This window comes from Podarcis pityusensis (assembly GCF_964106645.2).
Source record: "Podarcis pityusensis genome assembly, chromosome: 2".
Lineage (NCBI taxonomy): Eukaryota > Metazoa > Chordata > Lepidosauria > Squamata > Lacertidae > Podarcis > Podarcis pityusensis.
Genome location: NC_138029.1, coordinates 110,117,028 through 110,136,399, shown reverse-complemented (window position 1 = coordinate 110,136,399; position 19,372 = coordinate 110,117,028). Strand labels below are relative to the sequence as shown.

General features: G+C 48.5%; 2 protein-coding genes across 5 annotated transcripts; one reads left to right on the top strand and one right to left on the bottom strand.

Annotated features, from left to right (window-relative positions):
• Positions 1-3,065: 3,065 nt before the first annotated feature.
• RPP21 (ribonuclease P subunit p21) lies at positions 3,066-10,371 on the bottom strand. Of its 4 annotated transcripts, none has more exons than XM_080993375.1 (6): positions 10,269-10,371; positions 9,554-9,666; positions 5,769-5,869; positions 5,167-5,249; positions 4,180-4,364; positions 3,066-3,703 (listed from the first exon to the last, which is right to left on the bottom strand). In XM_080993375.1, exons 2-6 carry the CDS (start codon positions 9,599-9,601, stop codon positions 3,518-3,520), a joined length of 603 nt encoding a protein of 200 aa, XP_080849501.1. In that variant the 5' UTR covers positions 9,602-9,666; positions 10,269-10,371; the 3' UTR covers positions 3,066-3,517. The 4 variants fall into 4 exon arrangements, with proteins under 4 accessions (XP_080849501.1, XP_080849500.1, XP_080849503.1 ...); XM_080993374.1 differs by having other exon boundaries at positions 10,214-10,349; XM_080993377.1 differs by having other exon boundaries at positions 4,180-4,326; positions 10,214-10,348.
• A 1,346-nt stretch (positions 10,372-11,717) lies between these two features.
• Positions 11,718-18,659, top strand: LOC308469674 (acetylcholinesterase-like). The gene is made up of 4 exons (XM_080992471.1): positions 11,718-11,867; positions 13,952-15,413; positions 16,663-16,802; positions 18,344-18,659. Exons 1-4 carry the CDS (start codon positions 11,855-11,857, stop codon positions 18,382-18,384), a joined length of 1,656 nt encoding a protein of 551 aa, XP_080848597.1. The 5' UTR covers positions 11,718-11,854; the 3' UTR covers positions 18,385-18,659.
• Positions 18,660-19,372: the final 713 nt, after the last annotated feature.

The window sequence follows — 19,372 nt, the reverse complement described above, 5'->3', positions numbered from 1 at the left end:
CGGTGTACAAATTAATAATAATAATAATAATAATAATAATAATAATAATAATAATTATTATTATTCGTGTGCAAGAGTTCTCTGCCACAAGGTTTGAGATCCTTTTGTACACAAGTGCAAAGATGCAAGAGTGTATTGGGAAGTTTTTAATGTTTGATGTTTTAGTGTGTGTCCTGTCTGGCGATATTCCTATCTGGCGATATTTACTCCTCCTTTCCTGAAGTTTGTACTTTACTTCTTTTTATTAGCTGTTTTACAATTCATATGTATTTATTATCTAAACTTCACTATCATTAAATCTTCTAGTAACTGCTTGGGCAGGTGACTGGTGATTGCGGCAACGTCCGCAGTGTATTGGCTGGCGCTGCGTCAATCGGGAGTGCCTTGAGTCTGCTTTCACTGATTGAGCAGACGGTAGGTGGCTTTAGTGACACGCGTGATTGAAAGCGGCGCTCTGTAGGATGAGTGTTTTTTTGCTAACTGCCTCCCAAAGAAGCTATAGAAATGTTTGTGATCCCCCCCAAAAGCTCTGGGCTTCTCCCCCCATTTTCTTAATTTTTAGTCTCAAAAAATAGGAGTTCATCTTATACATGGGGGCATCTAATACACGGAAAAATATGGTAAATGGGGAATTGAGCAACACACACACACACACACACACTTAGGCTGCAATCCTAATCCTCGCTACTACAAAGATGACCACAATGATGATGATGATTTTGGTAAAAACATCTCTTTCCAAGGAAAGGGAGATTGTGCAAAGGGAGAGAACAGAAGAAACATTGAGCAAGACACACACACCCTACCATTTCTCCAGAATTATTTCTCCTCCTCCACAATTATCAACACACGAAGTATTCTGGCATAAGTGGGGGCAGTATTCAATGCTAATTCTACTCTGAGTAAACCTACTGAAATTAATAGACCTAATCAACTTGGGGTCATTGATTCCGCAAAGCAGTTAAGTTGAACGCCAGCTTGAAGACTCCAAATTTAAACGAAAATCTCCCAACTCAAATGCAAAGAAAACTAAAAAAAAAAATCCTTCCAGTAGCACCTTTAAGACCAACTAAGTTAACTTAGTTGGTCTTAAAGGTGCTACTGGAAGGATTTTTTTTTTATTTTGATTATGGCAGACCAACACGGCTACCTATCTGCAAAGAAAACTGTAGAGGATAGTTAGCAATGTCAACAGAAATCCCCCAAAATTGGGACCAGTGGAGCAGATGGCAGAGAGGCGGACACTAGTTTACTTATTTATTGAATTTATATACCGCCCTATACCTGGAGGTCTCAGGGCGGTTCACAAAATAAAATCCAAATATAAAACCACAAAATACATAATCAAAATAAAAACAACGCAACCCCGCCCCCCAAAAAAACCACACACATTTTCAAAGGACATAGGATGTCAATCAAACCAACCAAGTGTGGTTAAAAAGTAAAGTTTCTGCCTGGCGCCTAAAGGTATATAATGAAGGTACCAGGTTAACTTCGCTGAGGAGAGCACTCCATAGATGGGGAGCCATTGCAGAGAAGGCTCGTTCTTTTGTTGCCACCCTCCGGACCTCTTGAGGAGGAGGCACACAGAGAAGGGCCTCAGAAGTTGATCTCAGGGTCCGGGTAGGTTCATATGGAAAAAGGTGATCCTCAAGGTATTGTGGTCCTGAGCTATTTATAGGTCAAAACCAGCACTTTGAATTAGGCCCGGAAACGAATTGGTAGCCTGTGCAGTCATACCAGGATCAGTGTAATATCCTCAAACTGTTCTGCTCTGATGAGCAACCTGGTCGCTGAATTCTGCATTAGCTGAAGTTTCTGAACCGTCTTCAGAGGCAGTCCTAGGCATAACACATTGCAGTAATCGAACCTTGAGGTTACCAGAGCATAGACAACAGTAGTTAAGCTATCCCTGTCCAGATAGGGGCGTAGCTGGGTCACCATCCGAAGCATAGCTGTCAACTTTTCCCTTTTCTTGTGAGGAATCCTATTCTGAATAAGGGATTTTCCCTTCAAAAAAGGGAAATGTTGACAGCTATGATCTGAAGCTGAAGGAAGGCACTCTGGGCTACTGAGGCTACCTGAGCCCCAAGCGACAGCAAAGGATCCAGGAGGACCCCCAGGCTACAAACCTGCTCCTTCAAAGGAAGTGTAACCCCATCAAGAACAGGCGATCTCCCACCCATCTGGCCTAGGGAACCACCCACTAACAGTGCCTCAGTCTTATCTGGACTGAGCTTCAGTTTGTTGGCTCTCATCCATTCCGTTACCGAGGCAAGACACTGGTCCAGTACTTTCACTACCTCACCTGCAGATGCAAAGGAGAAATACGAGCTGAGTGTCATCAGCATACTGCTGACAACGTACTCCAAACCTCCAGATAACCCCAACCAGTGGTGTCATGTAGATGTTAAACAACATGGGGAGATAGGATTGAGCCCTGCGGAACCCCAAATTGAAGGTTCCATGGGGCTGAAAAGCATTCCCCAAGCAATACCCTCTTGGAACGACCATCCAAGTAGGACTGGAACCACCACAAAGCGGTGCCACCTACTCCTAGTTCGGAGAGTTGCTCCAGAATGGTCGATGGTATAATTTATGGGCTGCTTCAAAGCAGTTTTAGAAGCAATCAGACCCTCTCTTGGGCTCAAGAGAGTGAAACACATTGCACTGGACTTAAGCGTATGTAACCTGGTACCTCAGGTTACATACGCTTCAGGTTAAAGACTCCGCTAACCCAGAAATAGTACCTCGAGTTAAGAACTTTGCTTCAGGATGAGAACAGAAATCGTGCAGCAGCAGTGCAGCGGCAGCAGGAGGCCTCATTAGCTAAAGTGGTGCTTCAGGTTAAGAACAGTTTCAGGTTAAGAATGGACCTCTGGAACGAATTAAGTACTTAACCCGAGGTACCACTGTATATGTATGATACTGCTGGTCATAGTTGCCATCCTGCAATTAAAGAGCTATCTTCAAAGTCTTATGTGTGGCGTCTACTTCATCACTAGGTCTTTGAGGGTAAAGTCGCTCTATTACTCTGCATGACTCAGAGCACAACGCAAGAATGATCCTGTTGAAACAAAATTTTATTTCCAAGTTTTTACATAGCGTAGTACATGAGACTGGATGGGAAGCCATTTCCCCATCATCGCTTCACCTCAAGTTCCAATAGGAAGGAGCTCAACAAAATCTCCTGGTCTCCAACAGCTCCTAAGTGGAGACACCCCTCCAGGTGGAAAATGAACCTCAAGCTATGGAGATGGCGAGAGAAAAGAAATGCAGGCCGTGGTATTCACTAGGCCGCTATGGGCTCCAGCCCCTCTCTTGTGGGTGCCTCAAAGCTAGTTGCGCTATAAAAGAGGGCCGTTATCACTGAACTCAAATCACCTCAGCCATTCAAGTCCCACGGGTTAGCCAGTTAGGTTTTAGTTTCCAAACAATCCAGGGTCCTTTCTCCACAGCCAATAATCGTATTAAGCACATTTGACTCTTCTGCCCCGACTTGGGGCTTATGCGTTTGCTACCAAGCCACAGTTGCCTGCCTGACTGGGAAGAGTTCGTTGCCCCTTCTTCCCTTTAGATTTGGTGCCTGCTGTCGTCTCCTCAGAGGCACGGCTGTGAGGTCCAGAACTTGCAGGTGGTGTTGCCTTTTCTGCTCGGGAGGCCTTGGGGGGCTCTTGCACTGAGCTGGGGGTCTGGCCTGAAGCTGGACACAAGGAAAGAAAAACAGCCCAAGGTGATTCCGTTGAAGCTTCTTCCTAAAAATGTTTTCCACAGCTACGTTCTCCACACCTAGTTTGGGCCTCCAAACCTTTGCTGCCCACATCTTTACTCCCCTTCAACTTTACCAAGACCCTTATAATGGCCGCCACTGCAACAATTGACCCCTCTTTGCCTGTGCAAAATTCCTTCCCTTTGTATGGAAACTTTCTAAATGTTTCCCTATCATATTTTCCCAACAACTCAAGCCCTTTATTCAAGAGAATTATGAGAAGGCATTGGGGCTTAGGCACTGGCTTAAGATCAGCTGGGAAAGATTTCCACCCTGGAAATCTTCAGCTTGAAGGGGAGGGATATATATATATATATATATATATATGTTTATAATATGATGATAACAACAACAACAAAAACAACAACAACAGCATTGATTATATTAAAACACTTAACTTCTTCGCTCACCTTTTGCTCCTTCACTAGGGGGCATCTGCTTCTCCAGCAACGCCTCAGGTTGCTCCGACCACAACTTGTAGTCAGGGTTGCTGAGGAAACGCTTGGTGCGGCCACAGGTGAGACAACGCACAATGGTCCACCGCTGATGACGGCGCTCTGGTGAGAGAGGCGAGGAGCAAATGAGTCAGGGAAGCCTGGAAAACAGTGGGTCAGACTGCTTCCCTGCCCTGATATTTCCAGCTTTCCTCCCAAACTTTCAACTACATCAGCAGTTCCCTCACTTTTTCTTTGCCCAGCCTCACTTGTTTCTGCGCTCACAACCACAATAATCCATCTCTCAATCTAATAATCTGTACATAATGGGAAGTTAGGAAGAAATATTAATTCTCCAGTGGTCTCTAAGGAAGATCCCAACATAGAAGGGATGAGGAACCCTGCAGATGTTGTTGAATCCCACCAGTCCCAGTTGACATGGCCAATGGACAGGGATAATGGAAGATGGACCTCAGCCACATCTGGAGGGCCACTGGTTCCCTGTAGAGCAGCTATAGGGAACCCAAGTCTTGGGGGCTGAATGTGGCCCTCCACGAATCTCCATCTGGCCCCGCCCCTTACCAACCCTGCTGCCACACCCCCTCGGGTGCTTTTGCCTGGTCATCCAAAGACATGGGCACCTAGCCCCTATGCAGCATATGACCCACATTCCCAGGGGCAGGCCACACTACACTTTCAAATAGGAATGTGTGAACTGGTTCGCCACCATTCTGGGGGAATGCTCAGGGTAATTTAGTTTGTAGACAGTGCCACCCGTACATCTTTCAAGGGGAAAGACACTCCCTTGTTTTGTCCTTCCTGCCTTCCCAACTTGGTGCAGCCCACTCTCGGCTTTGTTTGTGAAGAGGGGAACCTCTGTACCAGACCCAAGGGCCTCTCCAGGGCACAGAGCCCACATAGCCGCACAGAAGAGGAGGAGGAGGAAGAGATAGGGCCACTCACTTCTCTGGCGCACAGTGGAGCTGACTCCAGGGACGAGAGGCGAGAAGCAAGATTTGCAGATGGTTCTTTTCACAGATGGATCCCTGCAAGACAAAGGGAAATGAAGGTTAAGTAGCAAATGTCGTGTTGGACAACTGAGTAAAGGTAAAGGACCCCTGGGTGGTAAAGTCCAGTCAAAGGTGACTATGGGGTTGCGGCGCTCATCTCGCTTTCAGGCTGAGGGAGCCAGCATTTGTCCGCAGAGAGCTTTCCGGGTCGTGTGGCCAGTATGACTAAACCACTTCTGGTGCAACAGGACACCGTGACGGAAACCAGAGCACCCAGAAATGCTGTTTACCTTCCCACCACAGCGGTACCTATTTATCTACTTGCACTGGTGTGCTTTTGAACTGCTAGGTTGGCAGGAGCTGGGACGGAGCAACGGGAGCTCACCCCATCGCGGGGATTCGAATTGCTGACCTTCTGATTGGCAAGCCCAAGAGGCTCAGTGGTTTAGACCACAGCGCCACCCGCGTCCCTGTATCAGATGAAGGATGCATGTGAATGTCAGTGGCTGGGGTTCACGGGCATCTGGGTCCCCTAACCACTGTCCTGGCACTCACTGTCTTAACACGAGCCGCCGGCTGATGCTGTTCTGCGTGTGGCAATAAAAGCGAGCCAGTTCCTGGTTCTCTGGGTTCTGCCGAAGGACACAATGCGCAGCCTGTTGCGGGGGAATGGAAGTAAGTTGAACATCCTCGGCATCACCTCCCACCCCACCAAGAAACCATGCAGATTCCATAAATGCACAGTTTTCCTGCACAACATATCCTTGCCAGTGGCAGCACCCATAACTTATTAAGTCTCTTATGGAAAAAACAATACAGTCCTGCAGCGGTTTATAGGCCAAACATACCATAGCATAAGCTTCTATGGACCAGAGCTTACAGTGGCAGAAGGATAAAATAGTTAGGCAGTTTGTCCCACTCCAGGTTTTAATTTACTTAGCTATGTGAAAACTATAGTGCTATTTTCACCGACTGCAGCGGTTATTGATGGGCATTGCGCTTGTCTGGCATACATTTGAGAATTAACTGAATCATTGCAAACTACACTGTTTGTTGTTGTTTAGTCGTTTAGTCGTGTCCGACTCTTCGTGACTCCATGGACCAGAGCACGCCAGGCACTCCTGTCCAGTGGCGTAGCGTGGGTTGTCAGCACCCGGGGCAAGGCAAGTAATTTGCGCCCCCTAACCCGTGGATTTTAGCACTCGAGTGCGAGCGCGCCCTCGGATTTTTCCGGTAACACTTGACTTTATAGAATCATAGAATCGTAGAGTCGGAAGGGACCCGATGGTCATCTAGTCCAACCCCCTGTGGTGGTGATGATGATGATGATACATTTTATTTATACCCTGCCCTCCCCAGCCAGAGCCGGGCTCAGGGCGGCTAACACCGGTAAAATTACAATAGAAACATAATGGGGGGAGGGACCAATTTAAAATACAGGTTAAAATGCAATTTGAAAAGCAGCCTCATTTTAAAAGTAGCCCACAAATCAAAACTGTAAGGGGAGGGAAGACATAAGGGTCCCACTGAGTCCAAACCAAAGGCCAGGTGGAACAGCTCTGTCTTGCAGGCCCTGAGGAAAGATGCAGGACCACGCAGCTGTCCCGTGCGGGGATCGAACCTGCAACCTTGACATCCCTATTTCCATAGGGTTCGGGTTTCCGAGTGGCTAGGGAAACCAAGCTGCATGGGGAGGGGAAGCCACAAACATGAGTCTGACCAAACTGCGGGAAGCAGTGGAAGACAGGAGTGCCTGGCGTGCTCTGGTCCAGGGGGTCACGAAGAGTCAGACACGACTAAATGACTAAACAACAACAACAACAACAACAACAACAATAATGTATGAAGTTACATTGAAAGACCTACATTGGTTCCCTGTACGTTTCTGAGCACAATTCAAAGTGTTGGTGTTGACCTTTAAAGCCCTAAACGGCCTCAAAGGCCCAGTAGACCTGAAGGAGCGTCTCCACCCCCATCATTCTGCCCGGACACTGAGGTCCAGCGCCGAGGGCCTTCTGGCGGTTCCCTCCCTGCAAGAAGTGAGGTTACAGGGAAGCAGGCAGAGGGCCTTCTCAGTAGTGGCACCCGCCCTGTGGAACACCCTCCCACCAGATGTCAAAGAGAAGAACAACTACCAGACTTTTAGAAGACATCCAAAGGCAGCCCTGTTTAGGGAAGCTTTTAATGTTTGACGTATTAATATTTTTTTGGAAGCTGCCCAGAGTGGCTGGGGAAGCCCAGCCAGATGGGCAGGGTATAAATAATTTATTTTTATTTTTATTAGACACCCCCCCAAGCCAAGGAGATAAGTGACTCTACAACTTCAGAAGTCATCTGAAGGGAAGTTTTTTTAAATGTTTCATGTTTTATTATATTTTTATCCAAGGTGACTGGGGCAGCCCAGTCAGATGGGAAGGGTATAAATAATAAAATTATTACTATTATTATTATTATGGAATAGGGCGTCTCAATTTTCTTTGATGAAATGTTGCAAGGTATTCCGATTAATGCTTTTTATAGGATATTGGACACGGTGCGAGTTTATGGCTGCCAAGTATTGGCCTGAAAGGAAGCGCAGCTGGCGTCAGGGAACTGCTGGAGGATGGAGCTTGCAAGTGTTAGAATGCAAAACGCGGACAGGTTCAGGCACGCAAGAAGGTGGGGGAAAGGGGAGCCCGGATGGCTCAGTTTAAGAGCACGGCGCTGATAAGGCTAAGGTTGCAGGTTCGATCCCTTGTAGGGGGGCAGCGGCGTATTACTGCATTGCAGCGGGTGGGACTAGATGACCCTCGGCTCCCTTCCAGCTCGACAGATTCTATGAAAGCGCATGGAGCGCGGAAGTTGCATTGCAAGTAGTACGCAGGGGGGGGGGCGCAAGGGTTGCAGAGAGAGAGAGGGAGGGAGGGGGGGGGAACTGGCCCTCCGCTGGACAACTGACCCGGCCGGGCTCTGTTTCCCAGGGAAGCAGGAAGTTGCAATCCAAAGTTGCAGAAGCGCCCTGCTCCTTCTTCCGTCGACGAGGTGAGGCTTTTGTGAGGTAGGGAGAGGAAAGACGGGGGAGGGAACCCAAGGAGGATTTGCACGAGAGGGAATGAAGGGGAAACGCACCTCCCACGTGGAGCACTTTTCCCCGGGAAATGCACGGGATGGGGTCGTGGCTGATCCGTGCTGCGCGCTCGCGTCGTACGGCCCAAAGTGCTGCAGGATTGCCAATGCAAGACCCCCTTTTAAAACCTCCCCCTCCCCCAGCTCTGGAAAAAAAGGGGGAAGGGGATGGCGTCGGCGTCGGGGTGCGGAGGCTGCCCGTGCCCGGCCAGGCGTCGGTGGCGGTGTCAGCGCTGCTGCAGCGGCTGCTCCTCCTGCGAGCAGTGAGTGGAGCGCAGCCGCAGCGGCGGCGGGGGGCGCGCGCGCGCTAGGGCGCAAGGCTGGTGGTGGCGGCGGGGAGCCCGGCGGAGGAAGGAACTTGTCCCTTCCCTCTGGACTCGCGCCCCCCGCAGATGTTGCGCCCGGTGCGGCTGGCACCCCTGGCACCCCCCACGCTACGCCACTGCTCCTGTCTTCCACTGCCTCCTGCAGTTTGGTCAAACTCATGCTGGTAGCTTCGAGAACACGGTCCAACCATCTCGTCCTCTGTCATCCCCTTCTCCTTGTGCCCTCCATCTTTCCCAACATCAGGGTCTTTTCCAGGGAGTCTGTTTGCATTTTGTTATTATATAAACTCCGCTCACAGTTCCCACCACCACTTGCATCCACTGCATCTATTACTTGCCAGCTGAGGATAACCATGCATCTGATCAGACGGAATACTGAACACTTTATGCCATTTATACATCGCTCTGCCTTTGCAAGTGCTGCAAAACGGGGTGTTGTTTTTTAAGTACAGAGCCAGACACACATGCAAAACAGTGGTGGAGCTTCATTCTCCGGCACCGGGGGGGGGGGGGGGGAGCGGGGCTGGTGCGTGTCCTGGGAGCGTGGTGTGCTGCCCGTAGGGGTGTGGCATGCATCCTGGGGGCGTGGTGTCGCCCATAGGGGCGTGGCGGCCAGTGCAGGCCGGGGCGGGGGCCCAGCCGCGATGGCACCCCGCTGAGATTGCGCTGCCGGGGGCAGTGTGCTCCCCTTGCACGCCTCTTCCTCCGCCAGTGATGCAAAAGGCAGGTATAGAGGCAGGCGGGAAAATCATAAAAGCGAAGCCAAAAGGCCAAGCACAAGAAAGCCAGTTTAGGGTAGAGGCTTTCAGTTGTGCCAGAGAAAGGATGAGGATTCTGCAAGTACAGTATTTTGTGAACAACACGGTAGCTAGCAAATACGACTGGTGTACAAGGAACACTCTCCCTTACCTGGTAGAGGAAGCTGAGCCTCTGAAATGCTTCTTTGTCTTTTATCATGGCTGACACAGGGAATCTTTACAATTTTTTTTTTAGTGATGGTGCTGACACAACAGAAGAGAAACCTGCAGTAAACAGGGATTTAAAAATCAAGGAAAAAAGGCAGCAATTGTAGCAAACAGCAACCTACGTCATGCAATCTCACAGGGCTATTCCAATGTCTTCAGCTTCTATTTTTGAGGGATTTTAATTGTATGATCTATTTCTTCGTAGGCCAAAAATCAAAACAATTGCATCAATGGGTGAAACTGTGAACCCAATATACTTTATTGTAACCTGAGAAAATGTGTAAAAATAAAAATATGAGTGGTGAATGTGGAAAAACTCGGAGAAGCGAGAGTATATTTATTTTTGCATTCTTCTTATTTAAAGCAAGCAGTTAAGGAAAATCACCCTGCTCTTATTTTAAAACAAGTTCTTTCTCGATGCCACAACGTGCAAGGAAAATTCCCTAGCAATGAAAACAGATGGCAGGACTGAGCCTTGCTGCAAATAAATTGCAGGAAGCGCCATGAAAGGCAGAGTGAGTTAGATCCCGATAGCTCTCCCGCAGCGTGCTAAGCCATTAAATCCCCTTTATGTGGAAATCAGCTCTCTCTCTCCTGGACTTACCTAAAAAGATCCTACCTTTTGCACCCCCGATTGTTACCCCATTAGCACAACTTACGCAAAGACAAAGAGGCGCCTTCGGATCAATCGCTTTCTCCAACCAAGCCGTCCGCGTGCATCCTCTTCCTGGTTTGATGCAGCAAAGGCACCTGGGAAATGTAGTCCGCTCTCAGTCTAGTGTGGATTAATGCAAACAAACATCGAAACACCAAAAGGGAGTCGAGGCGCCAGGTGTGCACAGGGTCCCTCAGAAACAGCAGGCACCATTGAAAAGTTTTAAACAGCTAAGGGACGCTGCTCAGAGACTTTCCCATGGGAAGTATTATTGGAGTGGGACAAGATCGGGTGATGGATGGATTCAGGACAAAGCCCCCCCCCCCCGATCTTCTGGAATCCTGACAAGGAACGCCATCATAATCCAGTGCCAAAATGGGAGGGAATGGTTTCAGAGTGGGAGGAAGAAGCAGGTGGGATGGCTAAGCCAGGCTCAAGTGACGTCCCCCTGAAAAGGATGTCGCAATTCGATCGCTGTCTGAGAACTCCGACTATTGGAGCCAGGGCCCTCCAGATGTTAATGTTGTAAACACTGGACCAGAAAAGTTGCAAAGCAACTTCAAAAGATGTACAGAACCCACCCCCATAGGACACTTGTCCCTTACTGTCAAGCAAGCGCCATACCTAAGGACACCAAACCAAACTCCAATGTGTTCTGAGGAATGCACTCTGTGCTCAGTGTTGGTGTTGTTTAGTCATTTAGTCGAGTCCAACTCTTCGTGACCCCATGGACCAGAGCACGCCAGGCACTCTTGTCTTCCACTGCCTCCCGCAGTTTGGTCAAACTCATGCTGGTAGCTTCGAGAACACTGTCCAACCACCTCGTCCTCCATCTTTCCCAACATCAGGGTCTTTTCCAGGGAGTCTTCTCTTCTCATGAGCTGGCCAAAGTATTGGAGCCTCAGCTTCAGGATCTGTCCTTCTAGTGAGCACTCAGGGCTGATTTCCTTCAGAATGGATAGGTTTGATCTTCTTGCAATCCATGGGACTCTCAAGAGTCTCCTCCAGCACCATAATTCAAAAGCATCAATTCTTTGGCGATCAGCCTTCTTTATGGTCCAGCTCTCACTTCCATACATCACTACTGGGAAAACCATAGCTTTAACTATACGGGCCTTTGTGCTCAGTGTTAGCAGCCTAATAATGGGGCAATTACCATATATTTAAAGCACATTGTTTCTCCCAAAGAATCTTGGGAACTGTAGTTTTCTAAGGGTGCTGGGAATTGTAGCTGCATGAGATCCCCAGGATTCTTTGTGGGAAATGATGTGCTTTCGGCGTGCCGTGTGCGTGCAGCGATCATAGGTCAGATGAAGATCTTTCATCTCAAGATATTGCCAGAGACTTTAATCAGAGGAGGTGCATGTTTTCCTAAGCTTTTGACCTTCGTTCTGGGGTTCCACTGGGGCACAGCTGATATGGTATCTCCACAGAGATATGCCATCTGGCTAAGAGGCAAAGAGACACCAGGATCATAACCACAGACTACCCGCTTGTTCCCGAGACAACAATAGCTGACCTGTTGCTAATCCGGCTGCTTCCAAACTGAACTGGGAATTTGGCTCAGAACCAGAAACCCACAACTTCATCATGGCACAAAGAGGTGAGTCTCTGCTCTGCTCCACCACCCAAGGAAGGGTTAAATGCTGAGGGCCAAACAAGGGAGGTGATGATGGAGATTCGTGACTAGATCTCCATCACTGGATCTCCTGTTTTAAAGGCTCTGTGCAGCCACTCAAGAAGTGGGGGATTTAACCCTCACTCCTGCAATGTTTTTCTTGCCCACTCTGGCAGCTGAAAAAAAAGGTTATGTAGGGATTTATTCTGTTTTGTTTTAATTTTTTTGGTCCTTGGGGCAAATAGCAGCTCTTTGGAGGGCAACGTCTTTCCCCAGTGCTTTCTATCCTCTCCACAACCCTGTGAGGCCATTTAGGCTGGGAGACTGTGACTGGCCCAAGGTCACCCAGTGAGTTTCATAGCCAGGTAGGGATTTGAACCCTGGTTTCCCAGGTCCTTGTCTGACTCTCTAATCACAACACAACACTGGCTCTCTCCTTCAGCAGAACATCTGAACAGAATAGATAGTTTGCATGCACCGATAATCTGTTTTTAAAAGTTGGGTAGGTGGGGCAGGGAGCCAAGGCAACTGCTATGTGCTTTCAGAAGCTACAGCTGTAACATTTGGGCAGTCCTTTAGAGGAGAGGAGGGACGTGGGTGGCGCTGTGGGTTAAACCAAAGAGCCTAGGACTTGCCGATCAGAAGGTCGGTGGTTCGAATCCCTGCGACGCGGTGAGCTCCCATTGCTCGGTCCTTCTCCTGCCAACCCAGCAGTTCAAAAGCATGAAGTGCAAGTAGATAAATAGGTACCACTCCGGCGGAAAGGTAAACGGCGTTTCCATGCACTGCTCTGGTTCGCCAGCAGCGGCTTAGTCATGCTGGTCACATGACTCGAAAGCTATGCGCCGTCTCCCTCGGCCAATAAAGCGAGATGAGCGCCGCAACCCCAGAGTCGGTCACGACTGGACCTAATGGTCAGGGGTCTCTTTACCTTTATCTTTAGAGGAGAGGAGAGACAGACAGATGCCAGCACCATCCTGAGAAAGCTCACCCTCGGTACTGCTAAACAGATGGACTTTGCTGTCACCTGCTGGCAAAAGGAGTAAGTAACATTTGAGGCTATGGCACAGTCCTCATTCCAGTTAAGTAGGACTTCATAGAAACATAGACTTGTAGAATTCGAAGGGACTATGAGGGTCATCTAATCCAACCCCCAGCAAAGCAGGAATCTTTTGCCGAATGTGGGGCTCGAACCCACGAGACTGAGATTCAGAGTCACATGCTCCACCAATTTGGCTATCCTTGTTTCATTTGGAAATATTCATTAATTTTCTCATAGACGTTCCTTTTGCCTGCTGCCACCTCTGCATTTAAGCTCTTCATGCCTTCTTGTCTTTATGGCTCTCAGGATGCATAATCTGGTTCCTTTTCTGCTCATTGCTCTGTGTTTCCTTCTTCAAACGGCCTCCTTGCTGGTTTGTGTCTGTTGCTTCGATGAAAGTTATTTTCCTGCAATACAGTGGTACCTTAGTTCTTAGTACTCAAACAAGTTGGAACCCAAACACTGCAAACCCAGAAGTAAGTGTTCTGATTTGCTAAATTTTTGGAAGTCGAATGTGCTCCGTTTTGAGTGCCACACTTCTGTTTAGAGTGTTACGCTGGGTCTGTCTGGTTTTGCTATTTATTTTGCATTTTTGTTTTTGCAGCTCTTTGTGTGTGTGTGTGACTGTGTGGAACCCAGTTCAGCTACTGATTGATTGATTGACTGCAGAACATTGTTTATTGCTTTCATTTTATGGATCAATGGTCTCGTTAGTAAAATTCATGTTAAATTGCTGTTTTAGGGGCTGTTTTTCAAAGTGTGGAATGGATTAATCCATTTAGCATTACTTTCTATGGGAAAGCACACCTTGGTTTTGGAACACTTTGGTTTTGGAACAAACTTCCAGAACGGATTAAGTTTGAGAACCAAGGTGCCACTGTATGTTATTGTTGCTTTTCATGTCCAAATAAAAATAAAATATTTATATACTCTTTACTAGAACAAAAGGCCTCTAAGCTGTAAAAATAAACAGTCTAAAGCAGTCATTAAAAAAATAGTTACATAAAAAAAAACTAATTCCTTTCAGTTGCCATGATGTTGTGCCAAGTATTTTCATGCCTGTTCCTGCTGGGCCTCAGTTCCGCCTCTGAGGAAGATGTTCTGGTGATCACAAGCAGCGGTCCCATCCGTGGCAAACGCCTCATGACAGATTCTGGCGCGGTGACAGCTTTCTTGGGAATCCCCTATGCTGAACCTCCTGTGGGGAAGCTGCGTTTTCAAAAAACCCGTCCTCACCAGCCTTGGAACCACACCCTGAGCGCCACCAGCTTTGGCAATACCTGCCACCAAGGGGATATAGAACTTCCCGGCTATCGTGCGGAACAAAACTCGGAATCCACCCTCTCTGAAGACTGCCTCTTCCTCAATGTCTGGGTGCCTCATCCCCGACCCTCTGCGCCAGCTCCTGCCTTCGTCTGGATCCATGGAGGGGGTTTTCTCAACGGGTCTGGCTCCGTCGATAGGAGCTTCCTAGCTGCCACTGAGAATATCATCGTGGCTTCTATGAACTACCGCCTAGGTGCCTTGGGATTCCTCTCGCTACCCCCAGAGGCTCCGGGGAACGCTGGTTTGTGGGACCAACACCTGGCGTTGAGTTGGCTGAGGGAAAACATGGCCGCCTTTGGAGGGGATCCAACCCGGCTCACCCTGGGCGGTCAGAGTGCCGGGGCCGCCTCGGTTGGTTTCCACCTTCTCTCGCCGGCGAGTCAGGCTCTATTTGACCAGGCCACTTTACAAAGCGGTGCCGCCATTTCCTCCTGGGCTTGGGTGAGGCCTGAGGAGGCTGCGAACAGAGGGCGAACCCTGGGCCGGATTTTGGGCTGCGCCGAGGGTGATGACAGGGCTGTGGTGCGATGCCTGCGGAAGAAAGACCCAGGGGAGATGATGAAGGACTTGCCTATCCTCAGTCATAAAACTTTGTTGGGTTTCCCTTTCGTGCCCACGACTGATGGGGAATTCCTTCCAGATGCCCCTTCTAAACTTCTGGAAGCTGGGCAATTCTTGGACAAACCCATCCTGACCGGCTTCACCCGTGATGAAGGCACCATCTTCCTCGCAGGAAATGCCCCTGGTTTCAGCCTATACAACGACAGCCTGATTAACTACGAGCAACTCTTGGAAGGCCTCCGTCTGATGGTTCCAGAGGCACCTGAGGTGATCATCAAAACCGCAGCAACCATCTACAGTCAGGAGGAGCAGGGGGAAGAACGATATCGAAACGCCTTGATCAAAGCTTCTGGAGACTACTTTTTCTTGTGCCCTGTGGCTGTGGTGGCCACCCGTGTGGCAGAAGCCCAAAGCCTGGCATTTGCCTACTCCTTCACTCACCAGCCCTCCTTTGTAACCGTCTCCGACTGGGTTGGAGTGCCCCATGGCGCTGAGCTGCCCTTTCTGTTTGGTGACCCACTGTCTACGTCGGGATACACAGACACTGAGAGGACTCTGAGCCAAAGGGTTATGAGCTACTGGGGACAGTTTATAAGGACCGGGTAAGTGATCCCTCCAGTCTTTAGCACCGGCAACAGAAGAGGTGGTCCTTGTTCTCTTTGAATAGCAAGCTCCCCATTTGGGCACTCTTCCTCTTCCCCATTTTGAGAACAAGACTTCGTACGTACTGAACATTCAAAGCACCCCTCCCACAAGGAATCCTGGGAACCGCAGATTACTCTTCACTTAAGCTACAGTTCTCAGCGCCCTGAACAAACTAGAGTTCCCAGGATTCTTTGGGGTGGGGGAGGAGATGTGCTCTAAATGTGTGCATGCAGCCCAAATTTCTTGGCTTTGCTTGTCATAACCAGTGATTGCCTGAATTGGCAGAACAGTAACTATCTTTGCTCCCCCCTCCCCACATTTTATAGGCCACTTTTCCAGGCAAAGCCTACCCAAAGTGGCTTACAACAGTAAAGAAGTAAGGGGGGGGGAATCAACATTTCTTCTAAAAACAGAAAATAAGGAGGAAGGAAGGGTCATCGTTTTATTTATGTATTTTTGAAAAAGCTCTGGGCTTACTCTTGTGAGTTGTTGTACTGAGAGTATCGCCGGATCGTAAACGGGTTTGGTTATGTTCTTTGAAACATCCCATATTATCTTATCAAGGCCAGGAAAAGCAAACTGGCAAAAAGTTAAACATGGCCTTGCTTTTGAGCAGCAGTGCATGTTGATTTAGAGGGTGGCGTTCAGTTTCCTTGGAGTGAAGGTCAGCGGCGACTGTGGCGTTTTTAGGATAAACCTATACAACCCGAGCACAAGATGGAGGGGCTTGCAGCATTCACCCCTCAAAAGGTCAAGCTTCTCCTTTCTTCGCAGGCACAGAGCAAGCACGACTCGGTGGTGGACTCTAGATCCTTATAAAAAACGCTGTGAAAATACCTTTTTTCTTGAAAAATATATGGCATTTGCCTAAAGCTCACCATTGCCATCTAGTGGCACATTTGTATAATGCGCTTAAAACACACTTAAAACGTTATATTTGCAGCTGTGTAGCTGAGTCCTGTGTCTACAGCTTCCAGTCTGCTTCCAACCTCCTCAAACACAACTCTGGCTACCGTTGTCCTACCCGGCAGCTGAGTGACAGGGGATTGAGGAAAGACCCGCCCATTTGCACTTTGTCACAGAGCAACTTCCATGGTTGTGCTGATTGTGGCGCTTAACTAGTGGAATTTTATTACATTTCCGCACTTGATTTTTATCTCATTCTTATTCCTTTTACTGATTGGCAATGTTTGCTTCCCCTCACAGGTCTCCTGATGATGGAGCATGGCCTGTCTACACAGGAGAGAATTTCTTCCGCATTACCACAGAGCCAGCTCAGGCTGAGGAGGTGTTGCCCACCCGTTACTGTGGCTTCTGGGTGTGGCTAGCCACGGAAGGATTTAAGGGTCAGGAAGAGCACGGTTTCGGGCCGGCGGGTGGGGGGAGTTGGAAGATACCACATCCCAGTCAGATAACCCTTCTGCTCAATGTAATTCGGGAGCATCTGTCTGTGACACTGTCTTGCCCCGCCCATGTCAGCCGGTCACTTGATAGGCACCAGCACACTCCGTGATAATGTGCACCAAGTGTTGGGTGCAAGTGCTGCTTTGGGGTGCTGAACACATGGCCTCATCCATGATGAGGGACGCGGGTGGCGCTGTGGGTTAAACCACAGAGCCTAGGACTTGCCGATCAGAAGGTCGGTGGTTCGAATCCCCGTGACGGGGTGAGCTCCCATTGCTCGGTCCCTGCTCCTGCCAACCTAGCAGTTCGAAAGCACGTCAAAGTGCAAGTAGATAAATAGGTACCGCTCCGGTGGGAAGGTAAACGGCGTTTCTGTGTGCTGCTCTGGTTTGCCAGAAGTGGCTTGGTCATGCTGGCCTCATGACCCGGAAGCCTGGAAGCTCCCTCGGCCAATAAAGCGAGATGAGCGCCGCAACCCCAGAGTCGGTCACGACTGGACCTAATGGTCAGGGATCCCTTTACCTTTACCTTTACATCCCATATGCCACCCCTGTCTTATTTGCCGATCTAAAGCGTATTCTTCTGGAAAAGTTATAATCTGTTTTATGACGAGGCTGCGCTTCCAAGCACAACAAGTGTTGGTGCTGACCTTTAGAGCCCTCAACGACCTCAGCCCAGTATACTTGAAGGAGCATCTCCACCCCCATCGTTCAGCCCAAACACTGAGGTCCAGCGCCGAGGGCCTTCTGGCGGTTCCCTCATTGCAAGAAGTGAGGTTACAGGGAACCAGACAGAGGGCCTTCTTGGTAGTGGCACCCACCCTATGAAATGCTATCCCAACTGATGTCAAGGAAATAAACAACTATTTGACTTTTAGAAGACACCTGAAGGCATCCCTGTTCAGGGAAGTTTTTGATGGTTGATGTTTTATTGTGTTTTTAATATTTTTCTGGGAGCCGCCCAGAGTGGCTGGGGCAACTCAGTCAGATGGGCAGCATATAAATATCATCCTCATTTCTGCCTGCCTGCATATGCAGATGGTGCTTTCTAAGGTCACCTCCTATTGGGGCAGACTTCCTGACATTGTAGGTCTATGTACACAGCCTAAGACAAACTCTTAGGTCCTCCAAGCAGAGAGGTCAGAAATGGGGTTTCACCAAACGCAAGAAACCTGTTAGTGTTGTTATGCTTCCAAGGGGAGGGTGTGCGTGTCCATAACTAAGGTGCCACCACAGAAAAGACTCTCATTTTTATCCCTGCAGAATGAGCAACATGCATTGGTGGAGGCACAAGCAGAGCCCGCCCCCTCCTGTCCATCTCAGGGTTGGTATGGGGAGAGGTGCCCCCCAATTTTCCATTAGTTTCAGAATGGTTCTATATCAGGAATAACTGACCCTGCAATGCAAATGGGAATATGATTTGCAACCCCAGCATTTTTCCTACTGCAGCTTCCTTTACCCAAACATGCCTTCCTGTTTTCCAGACTCTGAGCTGATGGATGAAGAAAGTGACTCTGATTGGTAAAAGTATCTGGAAATGGATGATGTAGATTTCACTTAAAAATGCAACTATCCTCGTTCTTCAACTATCCCGAATCTCAGCCAAGCAATGTGGCAGGTCGATTTTACTTTGTGTGTGAATATCTTGAGGATCTCACTTTTCAAAGAAAAACGAGAGAGAAAGAAGTGTTTTCAGATGCAGTCAGTCATTAACAACAGCTTTAAAATATGATTTCAGCCTTTGCTCTAAGATTCCACAGCCACAAACAAATAAAAGAAGCCAACAGCAACTTTTGAGAACTTTTGGAGTCTGGTGATTATTTCCTTTTTATTATCCCCCCACCAACAATTTTTCCAGTTAAAATGGGAAAAAAGTAAATTGCGAAGTGAAGTTACAATTCCTGTACCTAATCTTCCTGTTTCTCAGTTCCTCTTTCAGACAGACACTCCGAAACAAACAACCCTCCATTTACAGGCCACATCTTCACTCCGATTCATGCAGGGATTTCTCCTGCCCTTCACTCACTCTCTGCAAATACTTCTGCCTCTTGCTTCCCTGTTCCTCAGCTTGGATTTCCTCCTGCTCTCTGCTGGGGGACTCTCCCTCTTACTTCACATGACGCCTTTTGATCATTCAGGGCTGTGTCAGAATTCTTCTTGCACCCAGGCACTCCCTGGTCCCCCCTGAGCAATTCCTGCCAAGCCTCCCTCAGCTGCTTCTCTCTCTTGAATCAGATATACAGTGGTACCTGTTATGTACTGAGTTGAATAGGATCCAAACTGTAGCAGTCTGATTGGTCCTAGAACAATAGGATCCAAAAGGCAGCAGTCTGATTGGTCCTAGAACAATAGGATTCAGAATGCAGCAGTCTGATTGGTCCTAGAACAATGCAGCAGTATGATTGGTTGGCAGGAACCACCCAATCCTGCTCCAGATAGAAGTGAATCCACAACCTGATTGGCTTACAGTAGAATTCCAGAATTAGCCAATCATGTGCAGCCCATTGTGTAAA

What these genes read in the sequence shown, in the direction of transcription:
- RPP21 (XM_080993375.1), bottom strand. Translation starts at nt 9,601, where the DNA reads ATGATAAAAGACAAAGAAGCATTTCAGAGGCTCAGCTTCCTCTACCAG. An exon ending in CGGCGGCTCGTGTTAAGACA is followed by an intron (nt 5,250 to 5,768) that starts GTGAGTGCCAGG and finishes TTTGTCTTGCAG; the next exon opens with GGATCCATCTGTGAAAAGAA. An exon ending in CCCTAGTGAAGGAGCAAAAG is followed by an intron (nt 3,704 to 4,179) that starts GTGAGCGAAGAA and finishes CCTTGTGTCCAG; the next exon opens with CTTCAGGCCAGACCCCCAGC.
- LOC308469674 (XM_080992471.1), top strand. An exon ending in GGACAGTTTATAAGGACCGG is followed by an intron (nt 15,414 to 16,662) that starts GTAAGTGATCCC and finishes TTCCCCTCACAG; the next exon opens with GTCTCCTGATGATGGAGCAT. An exon ending in AGCCACGGAAGGATTTAAGG is followed by an intron (nt 16,803 to 18,343) that starts GTCAGGAAGAGC and finishes CCTGTTTTCCAG; the next exon opens with ACTCTGAGCTGATGGATGAA.